Source organism: Setaria italica, chromosome III (assembly GCF_000263155.2).
Source record: "Setaria italica strain Yugu1 chromosome III, Setaria_italica_v2.0, whole genome shotgun sequence".
Taxonomy (NCBI): domain Eukaryota; kingdom Viridiplantae; phylum Streptophyta; class Magnoliopsida; order Poales; family Poaceae; genus Setaria; species Setaria italica.
This window is the reverse complement of record NC_028452.1, coordinates 2,458,714-2,482,424: the sequence shown is the minus strand read 5'-3', so window position 1 is coordinate 2,482,424 and position 23,711 is coordinate 2,458,714. Positions and strand designations below refer to the sequence as shown.

The 23,711-nt window shown below is 48.4% G+C and overlaps 4 protein-coding genes across 4 annotated transcripts; all 4 read right to left on the bottom strand.

Annotated features, from left to right (window-relative positions):
* Positions 1 to 5,838: 5,838 nt before the first annotated feature.
* Positions 5,839 to 6,417, bottom strand: LOC101766207 (formin-like protein 14). The gene has a single exon (XM_004963362.1). The coding sequence runs from the start codon at positions 6,415 to 6,417 to the stop codon at positions 5,839 to 5,841; it is 579 nt and encodes a 192-aa protein (XP_004963419.1).
* An 8,870-nt stretch (positions 6,418 to 15,287) lies between these two features.
* On the bottom strand, positions 15,288 to 16,862 carry LOC111256665. The gene has a single exon (XM_022825008.1). The coding sequence runs from the start codon at positions 16,860 to 16,862 to the stop codon at positions 15,288 to 15,290; it is 1,575 nt and encodes a 524-aa protein (XP_022680743.1).
* A 948-nt stretch (positions 16,863 to 17,810) lies between these two features.
* Positions 17,811 to 19,581, bottom strand: LOC101754035. Its single transcript, XM_004960241.3, has 3 exons — positions 19,364 to 19,581; positions 19,191 to 19,244; positions 17,811 to 18,515 (listed from the first exon to the last, which is right to left on the bottom strand). Exons 1-3 carry the CDS (start codon positions 19,554 to 19,556, stop codon positions 17,995 to 17,997), a joined length of 768 nt encoding a protein of 255 aa, XP_004960298.2. The 5' UTR covers positions 19,557 to 19,581; the 3' UTR covers positions 17,811 to 17,994.
* A 1,046-nt stretch (positions 19,582 to 20,627) lies between these two features.
* On the bottom strand, positions 20,628 to 23,352 carry LOC101765385 (G-type lectin S-receptor-like serine/threonine-protein kinase At2g19130). Its single transcript, XM_022825007.1, has one exon. The coding sequence runs from the start codon at positions 23,175 to 23,177 to the stop codon at positions 20,628 to 20,630; it is 2,550 nt and encodes an 849-aa protein (XP_022680742.1). The 5' UTR covers positions 23,178 to 23,352.
* Positions 23,353 to 23,711: the final 359 nt, after the last annotated feature.

The following is a 23,711-nucleotide window of genomic DNA, read 5'->3' as shown; positions in this document are numbered from 1 at the left end:
AAACTCTCAAAAAACAAGACCGAGCCAAAATGTAGTTAAGCACTAAGCCTCTTTAAGAACAACCACCATGCTTGGCCAAGATATCCATAGCCTTGGTCTCGAGCGACTCGGTAAGCTCACTTTAGATATGATCTCTTGCTCTCCTTCCATAGAATGCTCTAACACCGGCGACCTCTGCGTTGTTTTGCTTGTTTGGTAGTTTCTGTAGGCAGTCTTCGTTTCGATGTTTTTTTAATCCTGCATGATGTCAGTTGTATGGGTCGTAGTTTTCAGTTGTATCAGTTGTTCCTTTAGTTACGTGTTTAGATGTGGGGTGAGTGGGGTTTTTTGTTCTTATGCTAGAGATCATCTGTTACTGCATGCGTGGCATCTTATAATTGTGTTATAAGATTTTTCTTGAGTCTGCGTCGTTATAATTCTGCTAATGAAACATGTGCTCAGGGACGTTTGCATAAAAGATACTGGATATATTTTTTATTATCACAGTCTCACAGAAACATCAGTCATCACCCTGTCCGATATCATTTTGACAAATATTATTGCTCATAAACCATGTACTCGATCGTCATCCTACGGCTTCCTCAGCGCCGACGACAAGTCGGCAGGGTCCTCCGGCAACGCTGCCGGTGCCCGCTCATCTACGGATCGGCGGGCAAGTCCATGTCCAGGTGCCCACCGGAGTGTGGAGGAGGTTTGATCGGCGACGGGTAGACGATCGGCGGGTTCCACGGGGTTTGCGGCGTCGGGTAGATTATCGGGGCTTCCCATTTGCCATGACCAGGATGCTTGCGCACCGCCTCCGACACCGTGGAGGAGAGCATCAGCGGCAGCAGCATGAGGAGGAGCGCCGCCGTGGCGGCCGGCGTCGTCGTCGTCGCGTTGCTCTTGTGCCCGGCCGCCGCCATTGTCGGTAGCAGCTGGCTTAGCCTGAGCTTCTTTCGATCGATCGATGCTTCTTGGATGAGTTGTGCAAACTCTGCTCAAGGGGGGCGGTTATCTATAGTGTCCAGTCGCTGTCTCGATTTGATTACTGCTTGAAATTGAGTGGGTTAGTTTGGCAAGCGCGATGCTTAACTTTAGCATGGATCGATTATTGCGTCGGCTAAACTAGGAGGTGATTTAATGTTTGGTTTGAGCGAGAGATGCTAAAACTAGCAGTGTCTAGCAGGACGATCGATTATTTTGGAATGAATTTTAGTGCTCGTTATTTATAGTTTCCCTTTGTTTCTCCTTTGTTTAGTTTTTTCTATATTCGAAACATAACTTCAGGTCTTCAGCTAGTACTGTTTACTACATCTTATAACTTGATATCAATATGTGTTATTTTCCCTTGCTGCAAATATATAAGTTGTTTCATATTTCCATCAGTCAAATCCTTTTGCCTTTGACCACCGCTATGTATAAAAGTGTTACATAGATTGACAGTGCAAAGCTAATGTTGGTAATAGGTTGACCGTGAAAAAGGTTTTTAATAAGAAATCCCATATACTTTTTTCAAGAATTGCATGTCCAAGTTGTACCCTGTAAACAATTGCGTGTCATTGTTGAACATACTTGTGATATCACAACCATTCACATCCATCGCAAAATTTATACAGACCAGTATATATAGGTATGATTTGAGATTTGACTTTGCGACCAATATGTTCAAAATTGTACCACTAACATTTTACAAAGGTCTGCAACAAGTACGTTCAAAATTACAAAGATTGGCTATACGAAACTTACATTACCAATGCCTTTAAAAATGAGTTATGATTTTGCAACTCTGGCTAATCACAAATTGGTCTCAAACATTTATCAAAGAATAAATAAAAAAGAATAGGTATGATATCACTAAGAAACAATCATCCAGCTTAGTTTAATTTACAAGATCAAATGGATGCAATTAGCTTAATTTTTATAGCTCGTTCAAGGATATAATTTATTTAGTAAAATACGTCAGGGTCCTTGAATTTTTTTTCCTGAATTCTCACATAAAGGAAACTAAGTGGTTCACTCTATGACAATGGTCAGATGCACGTTCTTCTTCTAATTTGTTTCCCGCGAACGTATTCGGAAGCACTTCATGTTTTCAGGTCCACTCCAAAACCTTAAGCCAAACTCCCTGGTTCCACCAACTCCAATTCCAGAAACAACAACATAGACCAGGCTTGATCCGAATTCTGAGCATTGCTGGGCCGGTCGTGAAAATGTTTACGGCCGGCCCTTCCTGGCTTGTGATCTGTGGCCCAAAAAGGAAATGAGCAAGACGGGCCCACATACATGACAGCTAATCTGGTCCGAGGACGTCATATGTTGGGCCATTCCCACGTTAAAGGTCCAACAATCACGGGCAGAGAACTCACCTTCCATGCGCCCCATTTTATCCCGGTTTAAAGTTGATCTGGGACAAAAGGTTCACCAACCAGGACTAAAGCTCGGTCACTGGCGGGGGCTCACCAACCGAGACCTTTTATCCCGGTTGCAAAGGCTAGTGGGAAAAAAAGCCCCGAGAAACCTTTTATCCCAGTTTGAAACACCAATCGGGATAAAAGGGTCAAGACCTTTTATCCCAGTTTGTAATAACAACGGGGTGGCTGAAGGAGGACTAAATCCCTCGAAACCTTTTATCCCGGTTTGTAATACCAACCGGGATAAAAGGGAGTCTTTGGGTCCCCCACGAGTTAATACAAAAGGATTGCATCCCCTATATAGTCAAATGTGTTGTGTAGGTGGGATGGTAAGGAAGCTATGCGCGAATCTGGAGGTCGTGGGTTCGAATCCCACGCATCAACTTTCAGACTTGAAGAGCAACTGATGGACAAAACAGCAATCACATTTCTTTTGCGCACTTGAATGCGTGCTTACAACATACCGCTATACCAAGGACAGTTTCACACAGTGATAACCACAAGCATAAACCTTAAGAAACTCTTATTATTCCTCAAAACATTCAGTCACCCTACGGCTTAATTGCCCAGCGCCGACGGCCAGTAGGTCTGCGGTGGCGGCGCATCCGGATAGCGCCCGCCGGGGCGCCCGGAGGGCACTTTGATAATGTACGGCGACGGAGCCGCCGACGTCATCACTCGCAGAGGCGACGGTGATGCGTCTCCGTTCTTCTGCGGCGGGGGAGGGTCGGGGAAGGGATAGATGACGACGCTTCTTCCACCTAAGTGGCGTGCCACCGACGCCGTCGTCGAGGACAGCATCAGGAGGAGGAGGAGTGCCGCGGCGGCAGGTGTTGCGGAGCTCTTGTGCGCGGCCATTGTTGGAGCTCGCTGCCCGTGGCTGAGCTTCTATGGATCCGGTCGGTGCGGTGCTCGGTTGTGTAACAACCTGTGTTGCATGGAGCCGCGGCTATATATAGCATAGTGGTCGCTCGCCAGATGGCTCGAAGTGGAGTGCGGCGGTTGCTGCGGCCTAAAAATAAACCGCGCCGCCTTACAAAAGCAAAGGCTTGATCGCTCAACTTACTAGTAGGCATGCAAAAAAAAAAGGTTTGTGCTGATCATTTTGGATAGACCTAAAATCTTGAAAAATAAACTAGAATAACATTTTATATAATTAATCAGCCGAATTAGAAAAATACTATCTGGTATCCACTCACACCACTAGCTAGCAACCGATCAAAATTAAGTTTTGCCACGGGACAAAGGATAAATCTGTACGAAACAAAGATCTTGCTATATGTTCCAAGATGAAAACATGACGATTTGACATGAACAATTTTGCTACATATATATATACTTATTCGTCAGATAAAAACGTTTTCTCTCGGCACTGATGGCTAGTAGACATGCGGGGGCGACACGCCCACGCCGGGCTGCCCGGAGGGCACGTGAATAATATTGGGTGCCTCGACCACCGGGGTCGGGGTCGGAGGATGGTTCGGCGGCAGCGGGTAGACGATTATGGGATCGTGGGGGAAGGGAGGGGTCCTTCTGACCGACCGGCGTGCTGTCGCCGCCGGGGTCGGGGCCGGAGGATGGGTCGGTGGCGTGGGGTAGACGATTATGGGATCGTGGGGGTAGGGAGGGGTCCTTCCAGCCGGAACGCGCGCCACCGCCGCCGTGGTGGAGGAGGAGAGCATCAGCAGCAGCGGGAGCAGCAGGAGGAGCGCTGCCGCGCCGGCGGAAGTTGTGGCGGCGTTCTTCTTGTGCGCTGCCATTGCCTGAGCTGCCTCTGGGTGCTTCTTGGACGTGTTGTTTGCGAGCTAGCTGCGTGCATGGGGTGTTTTATAGTGCGGACACTGAGATCCAAACGTGCCTGAAGGATTTCCACCATTTACTGCTATGCGATAATGCCATCATGACTGTATTGCAGTGCATAATTGAGCAAGGATTTGCGTCGGCTAAATACATAGGGGAATCATTTTCGTGCCTGCATTAAGAGGGCAGGCCGGAAATGATGAATTATGAGCGCTTCCGCTCCAGGCCCGGCCCGCTCCGACATGTTTATGGCCTTTCTGGGCTTGAGGCATGAGGCCCGAAAGCAAATGGAGGGAGAAAGGCTGGCGAAGAAGAGATTAGCAAAACAACACATCGGCCGATACCCTTCCACCTCTTTCCGGATCCCTCAGCTATAGTTGAGAGAGGGCGATAAGGCGGCGCAGATACGGCGTCGATTTCCTCCGTCCACCCTCCACTCCGGCGGCCGGATCGGCTCCGAAGAGGATGGGGAACGGGGATTGAGGTGGCCGTTGTATATAGTCATGCCTAGTATAGGTAGTTTAGATCTAGGCGGTGTTCGTAGGGTGGAGGCAGCGTCATGGAATAAGCGTTTCCCGCTCCTTCTCCACCTCGCTGGTGTGTGTTCCGGTGCCAGCGAAGAGCTATTGAGGTGTAAGCTCGTCGGATCTGGAGACCTAGTGGCTGCTCCAAATCTCGTCGGGTTTTCTTCTTGTCCCTCCCTCGTCTCTATCGGCATTGGCGATGTAGACCTTTCCGGTGGGAGTCTTTTGAAGTATGTCTACCAATGCGACGAGAAATCGGGTTGGCTTTTGGTTCCCACCTATTCTGGTGGTTTGGTTCCCGTTCAGGTTGTGTTGTCATCTAGTGAGCTGAGCTTGCTTGTGGTTCTTGAGGCGCCAGATCCCTTGTCTCTCGACGATGTGATGGCTGGTGGCCATCTTGTTCAGCCAGGACGTTCAACAGTTATAGAGCATATCAGTGTGTTCGATGTGTTGTTCTTAGTGGCAACGAAAAATTGTGATGTTCCTTCGTCGGGAAGGAGGTCAGCTTCAAGTTGCAAACTCGGTGCGTCTCCTCTCCAACCTTTGGTGCGACAGCTGTGCGTCGTGTGCCTACTCCGACTGCCGGCGGCGAGGACTTCCGAAGGATCTTGCAAGGACTAAGCTGTATTTTTTCTTCTTCAAGGGTGTCTTTGTAAGAACTGTAATGTAAACATTAAGAAATATAAAATATATGTGAAATATAAATCCGGTTTCAAAAAAAACAACGCATTGACGTCTAAACAATGAGATATAACACTGATGGCTGATGCGTAATTCTCCTGTTCAAATGAAATCCAAGTGCTGTGAAAGTTCAAAACATAACAACGTGAGTACCTGATAATTCACATCATGAACTCATGAATTTCCATCAGTAACAATTGTTTATTGCTAAGTTCGATCCAGTTATCCAAAAGATCAAAACAAAACCCAAACAAAACAAAAGGATCATGCTATTACAAAGTACGATTAGCACGATGAAGGCTCAACGCATGACAATGGCGGCACACACATCAAAATCGCCACACACGCACGCTCATCAGATTTATGTCGATCAAGTACGTGTCACCTAGGAGCTACCAGCCCGCGGGCTGTCAGCAGCGCCGGGACTCAAGCGCTCGTGGTCACTGGCGGAGCGGCGGCGGCGGCCGGGGGTCGCTGGTCTTGGAGTTTGGTCCATTAGGAACCTTCCTCATAACCGAGATGTCGTCGGTGCTTGTGGCCGCCGCCGGCGTAGGCGGCGGATCGCTGGTCATGGGGTTAGGTCCAATGGGTACCTTCCTCAGCACCGGGAAGTCGACGATGGAGCTCGTGGCCAGTGCCGGCGGTGGCGGGGGATCACTGGTCTCGTGGTTCGGTCCAGTGGGAACCTTCCGCAGCACGGGGAAGTCGACGACGGAGCTCGTGGCCACTGACGGCGGCGGCGGCGGGTCGCTGGTCTCGCGGTTCGGTCCAGTGGGAACCTTCCGCAGCACCGGGAAGTCGACGTCGGAGCTTGTGGCCACCGCTGGCGGCGGCGGCGGGTCGCTGGTCTCATTGTTCGGTCCAGTGGGAACCTTCCGCAGCACCGGGAACTCCTCCGTGCTCGCCGGCGGCGGCGGCGAGCGGCGCGCGGCTGAAGCGGTGGAAGTGAGCATCAACATCACCAGCGGCAGGAGGAGCAGAGGCAGCAACGCCACGGCGGCGTTCTTGTGCCCGGCCATGGCTTGCTACTGGAAGTTCTTGTGGTTGTGGGTGTCGTAGCAACGCTCCACGGTGCACGTATTTATAGGGGTCTCTGGCACTGCGAAGCTTGTAAAAATGGCAGGTTGATAATTTGTTCAACGCTGAAACGATTACCTGGCGGTAAATTCAGTATACCAGTGCGGGAAATTTGGCACGGTTACCTAATATAATCACCACCAATTAATCCTCTCAATCAGTCTCGCTGAATTTTCTCCTCTGGGCCCGGTTTTGCTTTCCATTCTCCTGGCCGTGCTGCATGCGCCAAATCAATTCAAACCAAACCAGAATTAGGAATGATTTCGTTTCTACTCTCAGCCTGGTGGCATTTGGGACATCGTGGATCTACACCTTCGTTGGGCCTTCACCGGAATGAGGAATGCAGGCCCAATATAAATGAGGCAGGGAAGGGGAAAAACATTTGACTATATATCAAAATGATCATAGTGTCCGAAATGAACAAGACACTGGAAATATTCGATTATCATAAAAATTGAGACGTTGAAGCTCACTCATGCTGGTATTGATCGGGAATCTAAAAGTCATGTGTCATGAAAATCTCCGAACCATAGCGCCATGACAGAGTGTGATGTACTGGGCTTGGGGCAATTACTTGAACTATGAGGGCGCATCTTGTGGGTTAAGACTTTTGCAACCGTTCTTCGGTCCCCTTGTACGATTTACCGATTTTATCTGCAGAATGAGACCCGACCCAGCAATACTGGCAAAACAAAGGTCAGATTCCCGTGGTCAAGCTAAATTTCAGTGCAAATTGAACATGGATTATGCTATCGAGGATAAGTAAAGATTTTAGTTTAGGTTTATAATAGCATGACTGTGTCTGTGTGTACAGGGGAGACAACGTGAGCGGGGCGAGCAGCTTGTGCGTGGAAGGGTCGAAAATAATCCGAACGATATAAAACTGAAAATATGTTAGGAAATTGCCCAAAAGAAGATATAAAGACCCAACCGAATTCCAATCTTTTTCTAAAAGGTACCCCTCCGCGTCGCTCTCAGGTGACGGGAGGGGCGATTCCGCCGCCCACCAAAAACTCCTTGCCAGCAGCTCTAGCCGGCGGCCGCCGCCGCCGCCAGACGGCGCGCGGCGGCGGCCGCGGTGGTGCCAAAGCCGGTGACCAACCGCAACCCTCTCTCTTCACCTCCCCCTCGCTTTTCCTCTCTATCTTCAAGCGTGAGCAGCCATTTCTCCGGCGAGATGCCATTCGTTTGCCAGCTTTTGAGGCTCCAGCTCGACGTCTCCAGCCCGGATCCGGTCGTCTCCAGCCCGGATCTGCCCTCTCCAGCCCGGATCTGCCCCCTCCCTCCGTCTTCCGACCGAGGATGGGGGAGCTCGAGGGCCCCCTGTCCAACTCCGACCCTCAGCGGTGGCGGCTGGAGCATGACTCCCCCCTCACCGGATCCGGCCTCTTGCGATCCTGATCCGGTCCCTCCGGTGGGGGAGCTCGGGGTACAGAGCTCACGTCCAGCTACTGCTCCCCCGGAGTGGCGGCGAGCGAGATGGGGCTGCTGTTGAGGCGGGGCTCTATTGCCTTTGGGTTCCATTGCCCAGCGACGACGGCGGCCAACTCGACTACCCTTTGCCAGATGCAGCTTCCTGGTTCCTCTGGTGGGGGAGCTCGGGGCCTTGATGACTTCCGGCCGTAACCCTGTGGGGGAGCTCGGGGCACGGAGCTTGTGGACCTCCAGCTCTGATTCCCCCGATGTGGTGGTGGCCGGGGCTGCTGCAGAGTGGAGGCCCTGTGCCTCTGGGCATCAGAGTCCCACGACGACGGCGGCCGAGGGTGACCTGTCCTTGGTCCTCATGTCCCCTCCGTTGCCGCCACCACCTTGGCCAGTTAGGGACTCTACTCGGCGCTCTCAGCATGTGGTTGGCCATATTCCACAGCACGTCAATTGTAGCCGGTGGCCCTGGGATTGCCAGGAGAAATCCAAGCTTGGCTTTGTGCCGTGCCGACAACAACGACACGCTCAGGTGCCGTTCTTCCTCCTTGGAGGTGTTGTTTCGAGGCGTCCCTGCCCACATGTTTTGGATGCATTTGCGCTGGTCTGGGAGGTTTCGTTCAGGAGAAATCCTAGCCTGGTTCTGCACCAGTGTCATCATCAATGACGTCCTCGGGCACCATTGTCCTTCTTGGAGGCGACGACGAGAGACCACTCCCCATTGGGACCATGTGCACCACTTTGATGAAGGCATCGCTTTGGAGATCCCCTCGTGCCGCCATCATGACCGCTAATGGTTTTGGTGCTTCTCGTTCTACATCACCCATACACTTCTTTGATCTAGCGACTAATGGTTGTTGACCTCCGTCGTGATTCCCTAAGTGTTCCCCATCTGGCACCTCTATTCCGTTGGCTGTCTCCTTGTTGATGGTGCCATCAAATCTTATGCCGGGTGGTGTTTCCACCTCTATTGCCATTCCCCTCGAGGTTTCCTCCCCTTGTACGGCGTTGGATGGCGGTGAGCCCGGATGTGCGGTGAATGGTGTTACCATCAGCTTCAAAGGAGACCATCGTGTCCGATGAGTTTTGGTTTGCGCACCTCTTGCCACCTTTAGTCCCCATTCCATTGGCTTGGCTCTCAGATGGAAGGTGACACTAGAATGACGTAGCTACGAGAGGTGGACTGGATGTGCAATGGTCACGGCGCAAGTATGTTGTTCAATGGTGACTCTAATTGGCAAACGGTGGTTGTTTTTTGACCTGAATGATGGCTTGTCAATTTGAAGTGTCTTGTGTGTTTGGGTTTTTTTTCTCCCTTTTGTATTCCGGTTGTACCTGTGTTTTATGTTGCTGAAAATCTTGTACTAATTTTGGCCTACCCAAGACCTTTAATGCGGGATTCTCTCCCCCGTCAAAAAAAATCTTTTTTAAAGAAAAAATCTCACAGCTCATCTCCATCACTGGCTAATAATTAGCTCGATCAGCGGATCAGCCACTGGCCACTGCTAATCGTGTCAGCGACTACCAAATCTGCCATTGACAGCGCAGCTTCACACTGCGCACCCAGCAGAGGCTATCGAGCCCCCCTATAAATATCAAAGCAAGGCCGCCACTATACTCGCAGCACAAGCAGAACAGGAGGGTGTGTACTGGTAGCAGAGAACAGCCAGTTGCCATGGCCGCGAACAAGAACGTCGTCGCGCCGTCGGCGGCGGCGCTGCTGGTGCTCCTTCCGCTGATGATGCTGGTGTCCACGGCGTTGGCGGCGCGCCACTCGCTGGTGGGGGCGTCCCACCTGGCCCTGACACCTCCCTACTTCCAGCGCCGAACTCCCCCTCCGCCGCCAACGGCGAGCGCAGACGACGACGCCTCGCCGCTGAGGAAGGTTCCCAGGGGACCCGACCCCAGCCCGAACGACCCCTCGCCGCCGCCGCCATCGGCCCTCGTCACTGCGAAGCTCCCTCTGCTGATCGGCGAGGAGGTCGCATCGGAGCATCCTACGGGGTATTCGAGAGACTCCATCGACGGACCGAAGCCGACGGTGGAACACTAGCCAGCTTCCCGGTGCCGGACAAGACGTAGAGCGTTTGCTAAAATAAACGAATCGATGTATATACATCGATAGATTGTTCGAGAAAAGAAATGGAGATCATGGAGGTATTGTATTTGTGAGGTGTTTGTGGATGCATGCGCCACCGCCTTTGTTTGTTCCTCCATGCTTCGTGCAGAAACTGCTTTTGTGTAATGGCGTGATGCATCTCATATACTGACCGAGTGACGCTCGTGTCAATTACTCCATGGAAATAATTTGCTCCGCAAACGCAAATTACTCCCATATCTTACAAATCTACAAGGTAACTTCTTCTACTGGCAGGGGTAAACTAATTTCCCAATAATCCATCTCACGGAATTTCTCCTGTCGACACGATGAAATACGGTTCTCGTGCAAAAATAGGCCGTTTGTTCTACAAATCTTTCTCCAATAGAAGAAACTAACCAGCCGGACAAATTGAAGTGACAAGAAAATGCTTCAGGCCAGTTCTGTAGTGAGTTTATAACGATGCTCACCTCACCATGGAGGATCGCATCACACCTGATGACCTCCGTCTCCGGCAATCAATCTGTTCCTGCGTCCACCTTGACAAACTCAAGTGTCATGCCATCGTCGTCACTCATGTCTACCATATGTTTTTTTTTTCAAAAGAAAAACTTTCCTGAAGCTCTCCACTAGGTAACAGATCAGTTCAACAACTCGGCCACCCAACAAAGACTCGGTTCCCAACCCATGATCAGGGGCCCATGCAAGACTAATAATCCAAGCTCCGCTCCAAACCTGATCCAATCGTTCACAAGTTCAGGGAGACATCGATGTCAAAGTTTATAGTACCATGCTATGCTGTACAAGGTTCCACACCCAAAAAAGTAAAATGGAGCCTCCAAGCAACCTTTGGAATTGTTGCCTATCATCATGTCAAAGTCGAACAGCAGAATCAGATGCTCAGCTGTCCCTGGTACCGATAATGTTGCTTGGGAAATGCAGTATATTTACATTGCTTAATTGACCAGACAGATTGGAAAAGCAGATTTTTCGATGTTACATGGATCTCTTTCTCAGGGAGCGTATTTTTCTTTACTAGACAATCACTTCAACTTTTCAGACTTCCACATCAGTTGACTTGCCATACAAATTCTCCCTTGTCTTCTTACATTTAGTTCATCAGACATCATGATGTACTTGCTAAACGTGCTAGGGTGTTTGGTCACTAACTAAGCACATGCTGAAAACAGATGGTCATATGACCATGGCCTTCCTGCAAACCCAAATGAAAGAATATCAAATACTCATCAGTAGAATGGCGTAGCGTACAGAACTATTGACAAGATGAAAGATGTTCTCAATCATGTCAGCTTATGTTTTTCAGTCCATGCAATTACTTGTGATTATCATGGCAAGAATACTTTATCGAGCTACTACCATTTTTGGAAGATATACTCAAAAGAGATAACAAAAGGTAGCATCCTTACCGTAGCTCTCTCTCTATCTCGTCATTCCCAGGGTCCAAGTTTTGAGCATCTAGGGGAGCGTCATGAGCTTGCTTGTATTCCTGGACATTGCACATCCATCCAAGCACATAAGGGCTGCATAACCACAACTCAGCTATAGATGTGAGGTAAATAAACATACTGACAGGCTAGACGCATACGTCACCTTGAGTAGCATGTGAGCTGCAGCCTGACAATAGCAAGCTTTCGCCCAGTCAGGTCGCATCATCCTGCACCGATAAGCATCTGACAGTGCACCTTCGCCATCACCCATTAGCAGTTTGCGGAGGCTCAATATAGGGTTGCGTGGCATGATCCAGCAACTATGGTAAAAAGTGACAAGTTACGTGACTAGATTCCCCCAAATTAAGGGGGTGTACACCCCTAAAATTTAGTACCTATCACATCGGATGTTTGATACTAATTAGGAATATTAAATATAGACTAATTATAAAACTAATTGCACAGATGGAGTCTAATTCGCGAGACGAATTTATTAAGTCTAATTAGCCCATGATTTGACAATGTGGTGCAACAGTAACCATTTGCTAATGATGGATTAATTAGGCTTAATAGATTCGTCTTACGAATTAGCACATGGTTCTGCAATTAGTTTTATAATTAGCTCATATTTAGTTCTCCTAATTAGCATCCGAACATCCGATATGACACTGCTAAAGTTTAGCACTTAAGTATCCAAACACCTTCTAAAAACTAGATTTTAACAATGACGTGTAGAAATGTAGGGTTTGACAGGACAGCAGACAGAGAGAAACCTGTCTACAGACTTCTTGGACTAGCGTTCACTGCGTGGTATTGTACTGGTATAGTACAAGGATGCCTTTTAACAAAGAAAAGGTTTATAAAGTTATGCTATTGCTTCCACATGTCCTGGTCTCATAAGCTGAAATTGTCCAATGGAGCAATATCACACTCCTGATTGTCCTAAAATCTACATGGACTATAGTATGTGGGAATATGTTTCATTCTATTTCAAATGGTTAAAGGTGTCTATTTTGGGGCATTCTTAGTTACTCAAGTCCTTGAGTAGTACATATTTTAGTTTACCCATTATCAGGTCGACTCAAAACTTCACAAAACACATAATCTTTTGGAATCGTTGAACTCCAGCATCACCTTTAGTACAGAGTTGTCAGAATATTTCCTTCTCCTTAACAGATTAAAATGCGACCAAGGTGATATGCTTTTCCCTCTTCATACAGAATAGAAGAGTGCTTGTCCCTATCCTTTACGAAAATCAACAACATTTTCCATTTGTTTCCCATATAGCAGAATAGATTACCTTCTAACCTATTACAGATAACGTGCAAAGACTTACAAAGTCATAAGCTTTAGATGCCACGTCATACTCCTTCCGCCTGAATGCCATATCTGCCTGTGACTTAAGAATAGCTTTTCTTCTTTTACTTTGTCTTTCATCCTAAACAATTAAATAAAAAATTTAAATGCAACCCTCATTGAAGATTCTAGAGCAAAACATTGTTTTCTAGGATTATTTACACAAGAAAAAACTTAAACATCTCTATCTCTAAAATTCTTTATAGGTCGGTAGCTAAAAGGCTAGCTCTTTACACATGCTTATGCAGCAATGCAAGTGCATATGCTACTATGCCGAGATGTCAAAGCCTCAGAGCTCTTAGCCTCCAATCTTCATCAACCACAGAAGCCTAATACTAGAATGGGTGTAAAAAATTTGGTATTGCAGATGAGTATTGAGTGGGGTCTCAAATAAAATTGATATATCAGAAGAATGGTTACTATAGTGATTACTTCTATTTGTTAATGTGGGGTTCTATTTAGAGTTTTGGACACAAACATGAAAATCAAGGTCTTATAAAGGACCAAACTCAAACAATAAGAGATTCAAAGGGAATCATACAAAATTAAAGGTCCAAAAGTAGCCTCAAAACTGAGGGACAAAAGGGGTCTCTCTACTTCAAAGGAATATCACAGTAAAGCAGCCTATCGCAACATTCAAACATCATTTTATGACAAGAGCATTCCAGTTATACATAACATACCAATGGCTTTGAATTTTTCAATTTTGCACGCGAGATTACTCCATCAACACTCCAGTTTGGGACGTCTGGAATTGGCAAAGTCAAGGGAAACAGCAATTTGACTTCGTCTCTGCGATCATTTAAGGCAGCAAGCTCTATTGGCAACCTACCCAGCTGCAATAGGAAGAGGGGACAGTCATTTCTGTAAAATTAACAACAAAATTCAACAAATAACTTAAAGGTGCCTAGAATTGAACAACGAAACCAGGATATAGAGAATTTTGGAGCAAGATTTCAAAAAGAATTTAACACAACAGACATATACTCTCAATTTTCTAGCTTTGGAGAGTGGTGCTGTTAAAACTATGCTATTGACAACTAGTGCATGTTGACATGGGGGAAAGATCTTCCATGAGAAAGGACTCAAAGAGATGTACTAATGCAAGAGTTAAGACTAACGAAGTAACAAGAATATCTAGTTATATCCTGCTTTACACAATTACACGTCTCCACTCTCCATCAGTTATACAAGAAGTAGCCACATCATTTGGTCCACGACAACACCAGGTAGAATGCATGCTGTGATAAATGTATTGATATAAATTATAAACTAATAGAATAGAAGGCAAAAGAGAAAAATATCCCTAATGGTTAGGCACAAATGTAATGTATTTTCAAAGCAGCCAAAAGTCATTGCTAAAATAGCCACCCAACACAATCAAAGAAGTTGGATAATACTAAGGATAGAATAATCAGGAGAACATCTAGAAAATATGTAAAACATACATAATCTGGAATGTTAGGGTCTGCTCCAGCCTTTAACAGTAACTGAATGAAGTTGGTATAACCTCCGCGCTCTGTAGCGATCAACAGAGGGGATGTAATAGTACCTTTGCCATTAACATCAGCACCAGCCTGTGAAAATGATTGTACAATAGAAATAATAAAGTCCATACAGGGAGATCAGGCTGTGAGTGCATATGGAGCTCATCACTGATTTAACGACTGCCAACCTCCCCGCCTTGCTCATGAGCTGTGCTTTCCATGTTGGGATAGTGTTGGATATCTTGTCGATAAGTGGTTGGAAATGCAGCTTTCTCAACCTACCCACTGCTACCGGCAGTCCCAGATATTGGATTGGGAACTCAGTTAGCTGTGCAGGGAAAAAATTCCTGATCCTGTCGATCTGTTCTTGTGAGCAGGAGATCGGTGCAATTAAGCTTTTTTGTAGGTTCGTTTTCAGGCCCGAGGCATTTCCAAAGAAGTCAAGCACCTGCTTTATTGTGATGACGTCCTGTACGTTTGGCGTTGAGAAGATGACCACGTCGTCGGCGTACAGAGAGCACTAATGGTGGATGCCCTGATCAGCCGGGGGAGCCAAAAGCCCCTGTTGTGCAGCCTTCTTAAGTAAGCGATGCAGCACCTCCATCAGCAAAATAAATAGCATGGGGGATAAGGGGTCCCCTTGCCTTAAACCCCGTGCTTTGTGTATGATGTTGCCTAGTATGCCGTTCAGAATAACTCGAGTGGTGGCAGTGGAGATGAGTACCGACACCCAGTCACGCCATTTATCCCCGAAACCCTGTGCTTGGAGTACTTGCAACAGAAATGGCCAGCACACCGTATCAAATGCCTTGGAGATGTCTAGCTTGAGTAGCAAGCTGGCCTTTCTCTTTCGGCGTAAAGCTTTCGCTGCCTGTTCGACAAACATAAAGTTGTCATGGATCGAGCGTTGTTTGACGAAGGCACTCTGATTGACATCAACCAACTTATGTAGCTCAGGTGCTAGCCGATTAGACAGTAGCTTTGCCACCAATTTGGCGAAGCTATGTATGAGGCTTATTGGCCTGTAATCTCCCGGTGAGGCAGCATCTTGTTTCTTGGGCACTAGTGTTATCAGGGCGCTGTTGAGCCGGCTGAACTGAGCACACGCATTTCGGTAGAAAAGCGTTGAATGCTGCCACCACATCCCCTTTAATCATTGGCCATGATGCTTTGTAAAATTTTGCAGTGAAGCCGTCTGGTCCGGGAGCTCGTTCATTTGCCATACTTCTGATCGTGTTCCAGATTTCTTGCTCGGAGAAAGGCGCATCCAGGTGACCAAGCTCGAAGGCCTGAAAGTCCAGCGCCAGGAGATCAATGTGTTCTGTTCTAGCTGAGGGCGTCCCCATGATCGCCTTGAAGTGATTGAACAGGAGCTGCTCTTTGTCTTCCTGGTTGAGCCCGACAGCACCATCGTGCTCTAGTTTGGCAATGTGCTTCTTTTTTATGCTGTAGCTCGAGTGCATATGAAAAAGCTTCGTATTTGCATCACCCTCCCGTAGGAACAGCAATCGTGTACGCTGCCTCGCCATAGTTCGCTCAAGGGACGCCAGGCCAAGTGATTTGCACTTTAGCTGTTTCCTGAGGTCCCTTTCATCAGCAGTAAGGATTCTTTGCCCTTGTGCTTTATCCAGCCAGAGAATGAGAGTCTTCGCTACAAGGAGCTGTGTTCTGATTTGGCCAATACTTCGACTGCTCCATTTTTGAAGCTCTTTCGCCGTATTCTTGAGCTTGTGGTCCAGGCAGACAAACGGATCCGAGGAGGCGCAGCGAGAAGACCAAGCTCGGGTGACCATGTCCTGGTAGCCAGGCAGTTTCGGCCACCAAGGCTCAAAATGGAAACGGCGTTTCACTGTAAACATAGCATTGGTGGCGAGATGTAGGGGGCAGTGGTCGGAGGCATAAGAGGAGAGGGCCTGAAGGAAGGCAAACGGAAAACGCGCATCCCAGTCGATCGAGACCAGCACCCTGTCCAGTTGCGCCATTGTTGGATCCTCTCGTTCGTTACTCCAAGTATAGCGGCGGCCATGCAAATAAACATCTTTGAGTTGCAGTTCATCGACGAACCGCCGAAACCTCCCTAGATTGCGCCGGTTTATGTTGTTTCTGTTCTTGTCAGACGCACGCAGGAGGAGGTTGAAGTCGCCGGCGATAACCCACAAGGCCGTGGCGAGTTGCTGAACAGAACGTAATTCGTCCAAGAACTCCACCTTATCTGCTTCTGGCTGAGGACCATAAACCGCTGTTAGACTCCAAGGCGCGTCCTGCCCGTTTACCGTCACTGTGGCAGTGATGGAGTAACGTCCCGCGTGCAACAAGGTGCACACGGCGTCCGGGTTTTTGCAGGCGATCAGAATGCCCCCTCTGGTGCCCGAGGCCGGCAGAGAGACGGAAGTGGAGAAGCCGCTTCCTAGCATCTCAGCAACAAGAAAAGAGTTGATTACATTTAACTTCGTCTCTTGGACGCACACAATGGAGGCGCCAGCTTCGGCAACCGCATCTCGTAGGACGTCGCGTCGACAACGGGCGTTCAAGCCACGAACATTCCGCACCAGCATGTTGACGTTTGCAGCTTCCATGGCGTGTGGAGACGACCGGCAGTGGAGCAGCAGACGCGCCGGACGTTCAGGCGCTCACCCGTCCTGCCTGGGCCGCAATCTGCAATAGTTGGGCGTCAGACAGCTCGTTAGCCATGGGGGAAGATATCCCTGACAGCAGCAAAATGCTGTGGCTGCATTGCGGTGGACAGAAATTTGTCAAATTGTTGCGAGGAGATGCAGTCAGCATCAGCATCTTGGCTGATGACGCCGAGCTTCTTCATGGTGAGAAGCTCACCCTTCTTCGATGGCCGGATTGTGAGGTTCAGAGGTTTGCTCGCGAGACGATCGCTTCGTCTTGGCGTCGTCGTCGGCATCGCGGGTATGGGCGCAGCTGGGGCGAACTTCCTGTCCACCAATGGCGTTTGAACGGCGAGTCGCAGGCTGTTTATGAAAGCCGCTGTCTTCTGTCTTGCCACCGTCGAGGAGCCTGGCGCAGCAGGCGAGTCCGGAGGCGCAGTTCGTGGGGCCGGCGTGGCCGGGGATGTCGGACTGCCTGGCTGGCCGTTGGAAGGCGGTGGTGTAGCGCCGCGCGGTGGCGTGGGTGTGGCCGCGACAGTCTGGGCGGTGCACTCATTTAGCTGGTCGGTCACTGCATCTTGCGGGGGAACGTTGCTCGTGCGCGCGCGCCGGGAGTAAGTTCGAATCGGTGAGGTGCGTTGCGCGGGTCGTGGCACTAGGCTGGCCGTGCTTAGCGGGTGTTTGTATTCCGGATTTAAAAGCTCCTGTCACATCGAATGTTTAGACATTAATTATGAGTATTAAATATAGGCTAATTACAAAATCAATTTCACAATCCGACTAAATCGCGAGACGAATCTATTAAGCTTAATTAGTCCATGATTTGATAATATGGTGCTATAGTAAACATTCGCTAATGATGGATTAATTAGACTTAATACATTCATCTCGTGATTTAATCTAGGGGTTCTGCAATTAATTTTGTAATTAGCTCATATTTAGTACTCCTAACATCCGAATATTTCCGAATATTCGATGTGACACGCAGGATCCAAATACCCCCTACGCTGGGGTCTTGCACCGGCAGGCAACAACTTCGATCAGCGTAGGATCTTCATGGCGCCTAGTTGGGCTGGGCTGCCGTGGCAGCAGCTCAACAGGGAGTAAGCTCGGCGCTAGCAGGCGTAGGGGGATCATATGTGTGTGAGTCACGAGCCTGCGTTCCCGCGCCTGGAAGGACGCACTGTAGCGTCGTCATCGTGCCAGGGTATGGGCGCGCCGCTTGCTGGTCAGCAACAGTGGCACATGTCGCCGTCACCTCACGTCTTGGAGCCTGTGCCGTCACGGGAGGGCGCGGTGCTGCTGTGTTCGCCGTCTTGGCGCCCAAACGCGTTGACTCAGTCGCCGTCGCCGGAACGCACCCTCGGGGCCGCCATTGCCGCGTCGCCGGCCTCCTGGGGGAAGACACCTGGTCACGGCCGAGTCGGGGGAACGAGGGAGAAGCTGCATGCGCCTGCTGCACCGTGTGCGACGGCGGCGGCGTAGCGGCAACTCTCCTAGCACTCGGCCCGGCCGGCGCGACGTCGTCGGGGTTGTAGCTGGAGCCATGCTTGTTAGTATAAGAAAAGACTGCTGCTCGGTTGCCAGTTCCTATGCCAAGGGTCTTGATGATGCCTTTCGCTCAAAGCAAACACAAAAGTAAAATTATCACGCTGAGGAAGCAAATAATCACACAATCACAAACCACAACCTCACCAAAATGAAGGTAACGAAGCAAGATGCAACAAACACAGCATTCTACAAGACGCATATCACAAAGAATTACATAGTACTTGAGAATATGTAAATCGAAGAGGATGGAATTATAATAATGGTATCTCCCACACCCGGTCAAGCACTAGAGTTAAGATCAATAAACTAAGGGTGTGATCCTGCAATCACTATGTGACAGAATAATTTGCCATGTACACCAGTAATACAAAGCCCAATGCTAATTCATGATCAGAGCAGAGCAGAGCAGGCATATATCATAACCTTTTTTCAACAAATAACTTCCAAAGACACGGCGCAATGAAATGGATTTTATAGCCGAGGTACACGCATCATCATTGCAGATTAACTCCGAAGAGGTGATGTAATCAAGTTTATATGCAAGCGTGAACACAAATCAAACATGGCATAGCATCAGGGAGGTAGCCGAAACAGCCCAACACCAAATTGAAATGGACCGCGTAATTCGATTCCGCAGGGGCGCAGAGGAGCACGCAAGGGCAAGCAAACTTCACAGTTCACACTGGATCAATGGATCGAAGCGGTGAAGAGGAGAGAGTATGGCTGGCTGGTGATTACCTTTGACGCGGGCGAGGTCTCCGTCGAAGGCAGCCTTGAGGAGAGCGTCTTCGGCTGCAACACACATACACACAGAGCGCGCGAGAATGAGAGATCGCCATCAGAAATCGCGCCCCTCTCGAGATCAGTAGAAGAAATGGAAGGGGAAGGGAAAGGGAGCGTCGACACCGTACTGTTGCCTTCGATGGAGGAGCGGCAGTAGATGAAGGGCGCCGCCATGGCTCCGCTCTCGCCTGATCGCCTGGGCTCGTCTCGTGGTGGGGAGGGAGGAGAGAAGCTTCCGGTGGAAGGAAATGGAGGAAACCCTGCGCCGATCCGCGTTGTGGGAGTGGGGTTTCTAGAGAATCTCTCGAACAGACTGCCCATTTTTTACTATCTCTATTTTTTTTTATTTTTTTCTATTTTTTGACTTTTTACAGACTGCCCATTCAGGTGTACCTTGAGTAATGGGCTCGGCGTACCCAGAATCGGTGCACGGGGCACTCGGCTGCGCGCGCGTGGGGATGGAGATGGGTTATGGAATTTCGCAGCCCAGTAGCAGCCAGCCAGGCCCCCCGAATGGGCCTACGTCCCGGCAAGCCCCCAGCTGAAACGCGAAAGCTGTTGCGGCGGCGACCGGCGACTGACGGCGGAAGGCGATGGGATGGCGTCGTCTTCCATTGGCGGTGGTGCCGGACGTCATCGCGGTGACCTCTACTATGTGTCCCGGAGCGGCAGGCAGCGGCCACGGCTAGCCTTTGGCCGGAGCAAGAACCCTTCCCCCTTCAGGATGGATCGTACTGACAAATTGAAACCAACTGGTACTCACTACACTGTTTCAGTTACATAGCGGCACAATTTACAGTCTTCACCTTGGAAGATCACATCTGATCAACTGCATATTTTCCAGCTCTGCGTAGTTGTATCTTCAGCTGTGACTGTGAGGTCTGAAGATGAATTGACTTGGAAGATCACATCGCCTGAATGCTAAGCAAGAAGCCAAGAACCAAACACGAAGCAATTGCATTGGTGGAGACAGGTTTGCTGTGGCATGATTCTGGGGTCGGCCAAGCTAGGGGCTGGCCATGAAACCAATCACACCCTTTGACATCTAAATAAAAAACCTGCTCCAGGAAACTCTGCTCTAGATAACAGAGTAGAACAACTCGGCCAGCACACATGCCTGCAAAGAAGTGACATCTCTCAGCCGAGCAGTAAGTAGTGGCAGACATCAAATTCTCCTTCAATTTAAGGTTACATGTCGACTCACCATTCCATAAAGCATAAACATATTTCGAGGTTTGCTGTATTTTGATCAATCATAAGAAAATCAGTAGGTAAAGGGAGATCACAGGCACCATAAAACAAATAGCAATGGCAAGTTTGCCAGCTCCACATTACATCTTTCAAATTTGCTGAAACAATTTTTTTTACATCAATTACAAAGTACTTGAATTATTAAAATGAAGCTGCATCAGAGCCTTGCGTTATTGCTGCAAGTAGTCTTGGCATTGGGGGTATCTCAAACTCCTGGAGACCCTCAAGAGCCCGAACCACTTCAACCATTTCCGGTCGATCAAACTCACTATCTTGGATGCACCAACATGCAACTTTGCAAACTCTTACAGCCTCTTGCAGATTGAAATCACCTTGTAACTGTGGATCCATCAAACTCTGCAGGTCTCCCTCATGAAGTTTGTCAATGGCTTGCACAGGGAAATAAGCAACATGATAACCGTTACTACTGTGTACTTCTGGTGAGTTCCTCCTTCCTGATATGATTTCCAACAGTACCATGCCAAAGCTATAGACATCAACTTTTGGTGTGACAGCGACACCGCTAAGCCACTCAGGGGCAAGATACCCTGCAGTGCCTCTGAATGTAGTTAGAACTCGACTGTAATCCCTTCCTACAAAGGCTGCCATCCCGAAGTCTGCAATTTTAGGAACAAATGATGCGTCCAACAATATGTTTTCTGGCTTAATATCACAGTGTATGATGCATTCGTGGCAACTCTTATGCAAATAGAGCAATCCTCTAGCAACTCCTATGGCTATTTGATACCTGGTGCTCCAACTAAGGACAGGAGCATTGCTCTGAAATAGATGGCCATCAAGAGACCCATTTAGCATGTGTTCATACACAAGTAGTCTCTTATCACCTCCACAACAAAAACCAATCAATTTAACTAGGTTGATATGCTGGATCAATCCGATTGAGCTCACCTCAGCTCTGAATTGCTTCTCCCCTTGTCGGGCACCATCAAGCCTTTTCACTGCTATAGTAGTTGAGTCACTTAACACTCCCTTGAATACAGATCCAAAACCACCACCCCCAAGCCTCTCGGAGAAATTTTTAGTAGCACGGCATAAATCATTGTATCTAAAGGCTATACTTCCACCACCACTACCTTGAATGCCATGTAATGGCACACCACACAACTTGAATCTGCTCCTCCAAATCAACAACAGCACGAGCATTAGGAACCCCAAACTAGCAATGCAAGCAACAATAAGAACTTTTGGTATTCTTTTGTTATTTTTTGTAAAACTTTGCAAATCTCTTGCAGCAAGGCGAATGTAAAGAACATCTTGAGAAGTAATGCCATTGCCATCATCCTGATTTACATTAAGCAATTCTCCATGCCATACAGAGCATATACTTTTGTTATAGGCATAAGCAGTGCAGGAGCAGTCGTTGAGGCAAGCTTTTGCGCAACTGCTTTGTGTGGTGGCATCTTCTAATCTCCGGGGACCATAGGGCAGTGTAACATGAGCTATAGGGTGGAACACATCTGTGGAACTTGTTGTGCTTTTGTTGCTAGCAATGCAGTCTAAAGGAGTATTTCTGGCACACCCTTCTGTTAGATCATCAAGCTGCCAATCCTGAGGCGACTTTTGATAGAAACTCTCCATACAGTTACAGAATGGACTCGAATTACCATTGCAGACCGTGAAAGGTCCACAGACGGCATACGTTATGCAGAAATCAGAAGGCTGGGCATATATGTTCTGCCAAGACTCTGTGGCTTGCGACCAAACTTTCAGCTTAAGTTGACCAGTAATGTCTATTGGAACGAATACAGAAGATGATTCATCCAACAAGGTGTACGTGAAGTACACCTCTTTGTCGTTATCAACATACGTGGGCTTAAGTAAACCTTTGGTCCGTGGATCCATTTCTAGCAGTGCACTCAGTACTGATACAAGTTCTCCTAATTTTCCAGATGGCCAAGACCAATACACTACAAAGGGGGGCTTGCGACTTCTGAGGAGCAACACTCCGTTGGTGTCTATTTCGACAGAGTATGAGCCAAGACCTGGATCAATCATGCTCTTCTTTGAGATGAACTTGCGGTTAAAACCAGTGACCTTATTTCGGCCTACCTTGGCGCCAGGAAGCCCAACATCCGTTGGGTCGTCAAAGCTCTGCCATAACGGTGCTTCATCAGATAAGGTTTCCGGTATGAGGGCAAGGTTTCCATTATTCATGAGAACGGCACTAGTGGTATTGTTTGTGCTATTGAAAACAACGCCAGTAGTAGACCAGATTATGGATTCAGTACTGGCATTATTGTTAAAGATGATGACAAGATTGCCATCTCTTGAAATTTTGAGCTGTGCTTGCTTGAGATCATGGTTAGTGATGGGCTTCTCCCTATTAGCGATCCAGACAGTGGTAAAAACTGGTATCTTATTGAACCATATGCCAAGGTACCAGCCGGGGGAGGAGGAAGTGGTGGTGGTGGTGGTGTTGGGAGACTTACTGGTGGTGCCTGGGCTTTGCTGGAACTGGAAGAAGCCAAGCGCAAACTTGCCGTTTCTTGATATGAGCTTGTCACCAGCGGCAAGGGCCTCACCTGCTGCAAGAGTATCACCATTCGCAGTTGCAGCGAAACTTGTGTGCAAGGAAGAGAAGAGAAGAAGCCCTCCGAGTAATATGTACAGGGGTGACATGGCCGGAGAAAAGCTGGAGAAGTGACTGACGATGGATGGATGGGCTGCCATTCAGAGAAGGTAGAAGAGGATATATAGAGAGTGGATGCATCGAATGTAATGAACCTTCGACTGCAGCTGCATGCATGATGCATGTTCAGCTAATGCAGAAGAATCAGCAACGACCCTGCAGGTCCAACTGCCTGCATTTTCAGCACTACCTATTTTTGTTACGAAGATCAGCACTGCCCAGTGCCCACCAGCCTGCCAGTTGTACAAGCTAATTGGTACAACCAGGCCACGAGGTATTCCTTAACCCCAAAATAGGCATCACCTGATCGACAAAGGCTATGCTCTGGTTACCAGTTTCTATGCAAATGTCATTTCAAATAAAAGGATTTTATGTTATGAAACTATTTTTTAAGGTGAATAGAGCAACAATAACTTTATGTTCCACAATCTACAGGATTTTTTTAATCATTTTTATGATAAAAAAACCATACAAATTTGACCGGGCAGAATCCTAAAGCTGTTTCAAATTTCAGATCAAAGGGAGTCCCCCAAACATATTGGGGGGGGGGGGGGGGGGTGCGGTGGGGCGCGTGG

Excerpts from the sequence above, each read along its gene's own strand:
- LOC101766207 (XM_004963362.1), bottom strand. The coding sequence starts at position 6,417 with ATGGCCGGGCACAAGAACGCCGCCGTGGCGTTGCTGCCTCTGCTCCTC.
- LOC101754035 (XM_004960241.3), bottom strand. The coding sequence starts at position 19,556 with ATGGGCAGTCTGTTCGAGAGATTCTCTAGAAACCCCACTCCCACAACG. Across the intron at positions 19,245-19,363 it reads CTCCTCCATCGAAGGCAACA|CCGAAGACGCTCTCCTCAAG; the intron begins GTACGGTGTCGA and ends TGTGTGTTGCAG. Across the intron at positions 18,516-19,190 it reads AGACCTCGCCCGCGTCAAAG|GCATCATCAAGACCCTTGGC; the intron begins GTAATCACCAGC and ends TTTGAGCGAAAG.
- LOC101765385 (XM_022825007.1), bottom strand. The coding sequence starts at position 23,177 with ATGGCAGCCCATCCATCCATCGTCAGTCACTTCTCCAGCTTTTCTCCG.
- LOC111256665 (XM_022825008.1), bottom strand. The coding sequence starts at position 16,862 with ATGGAAGCTGCAAACGTCAACATGCTGGTGCGGAATGTTCGTGGCTTG.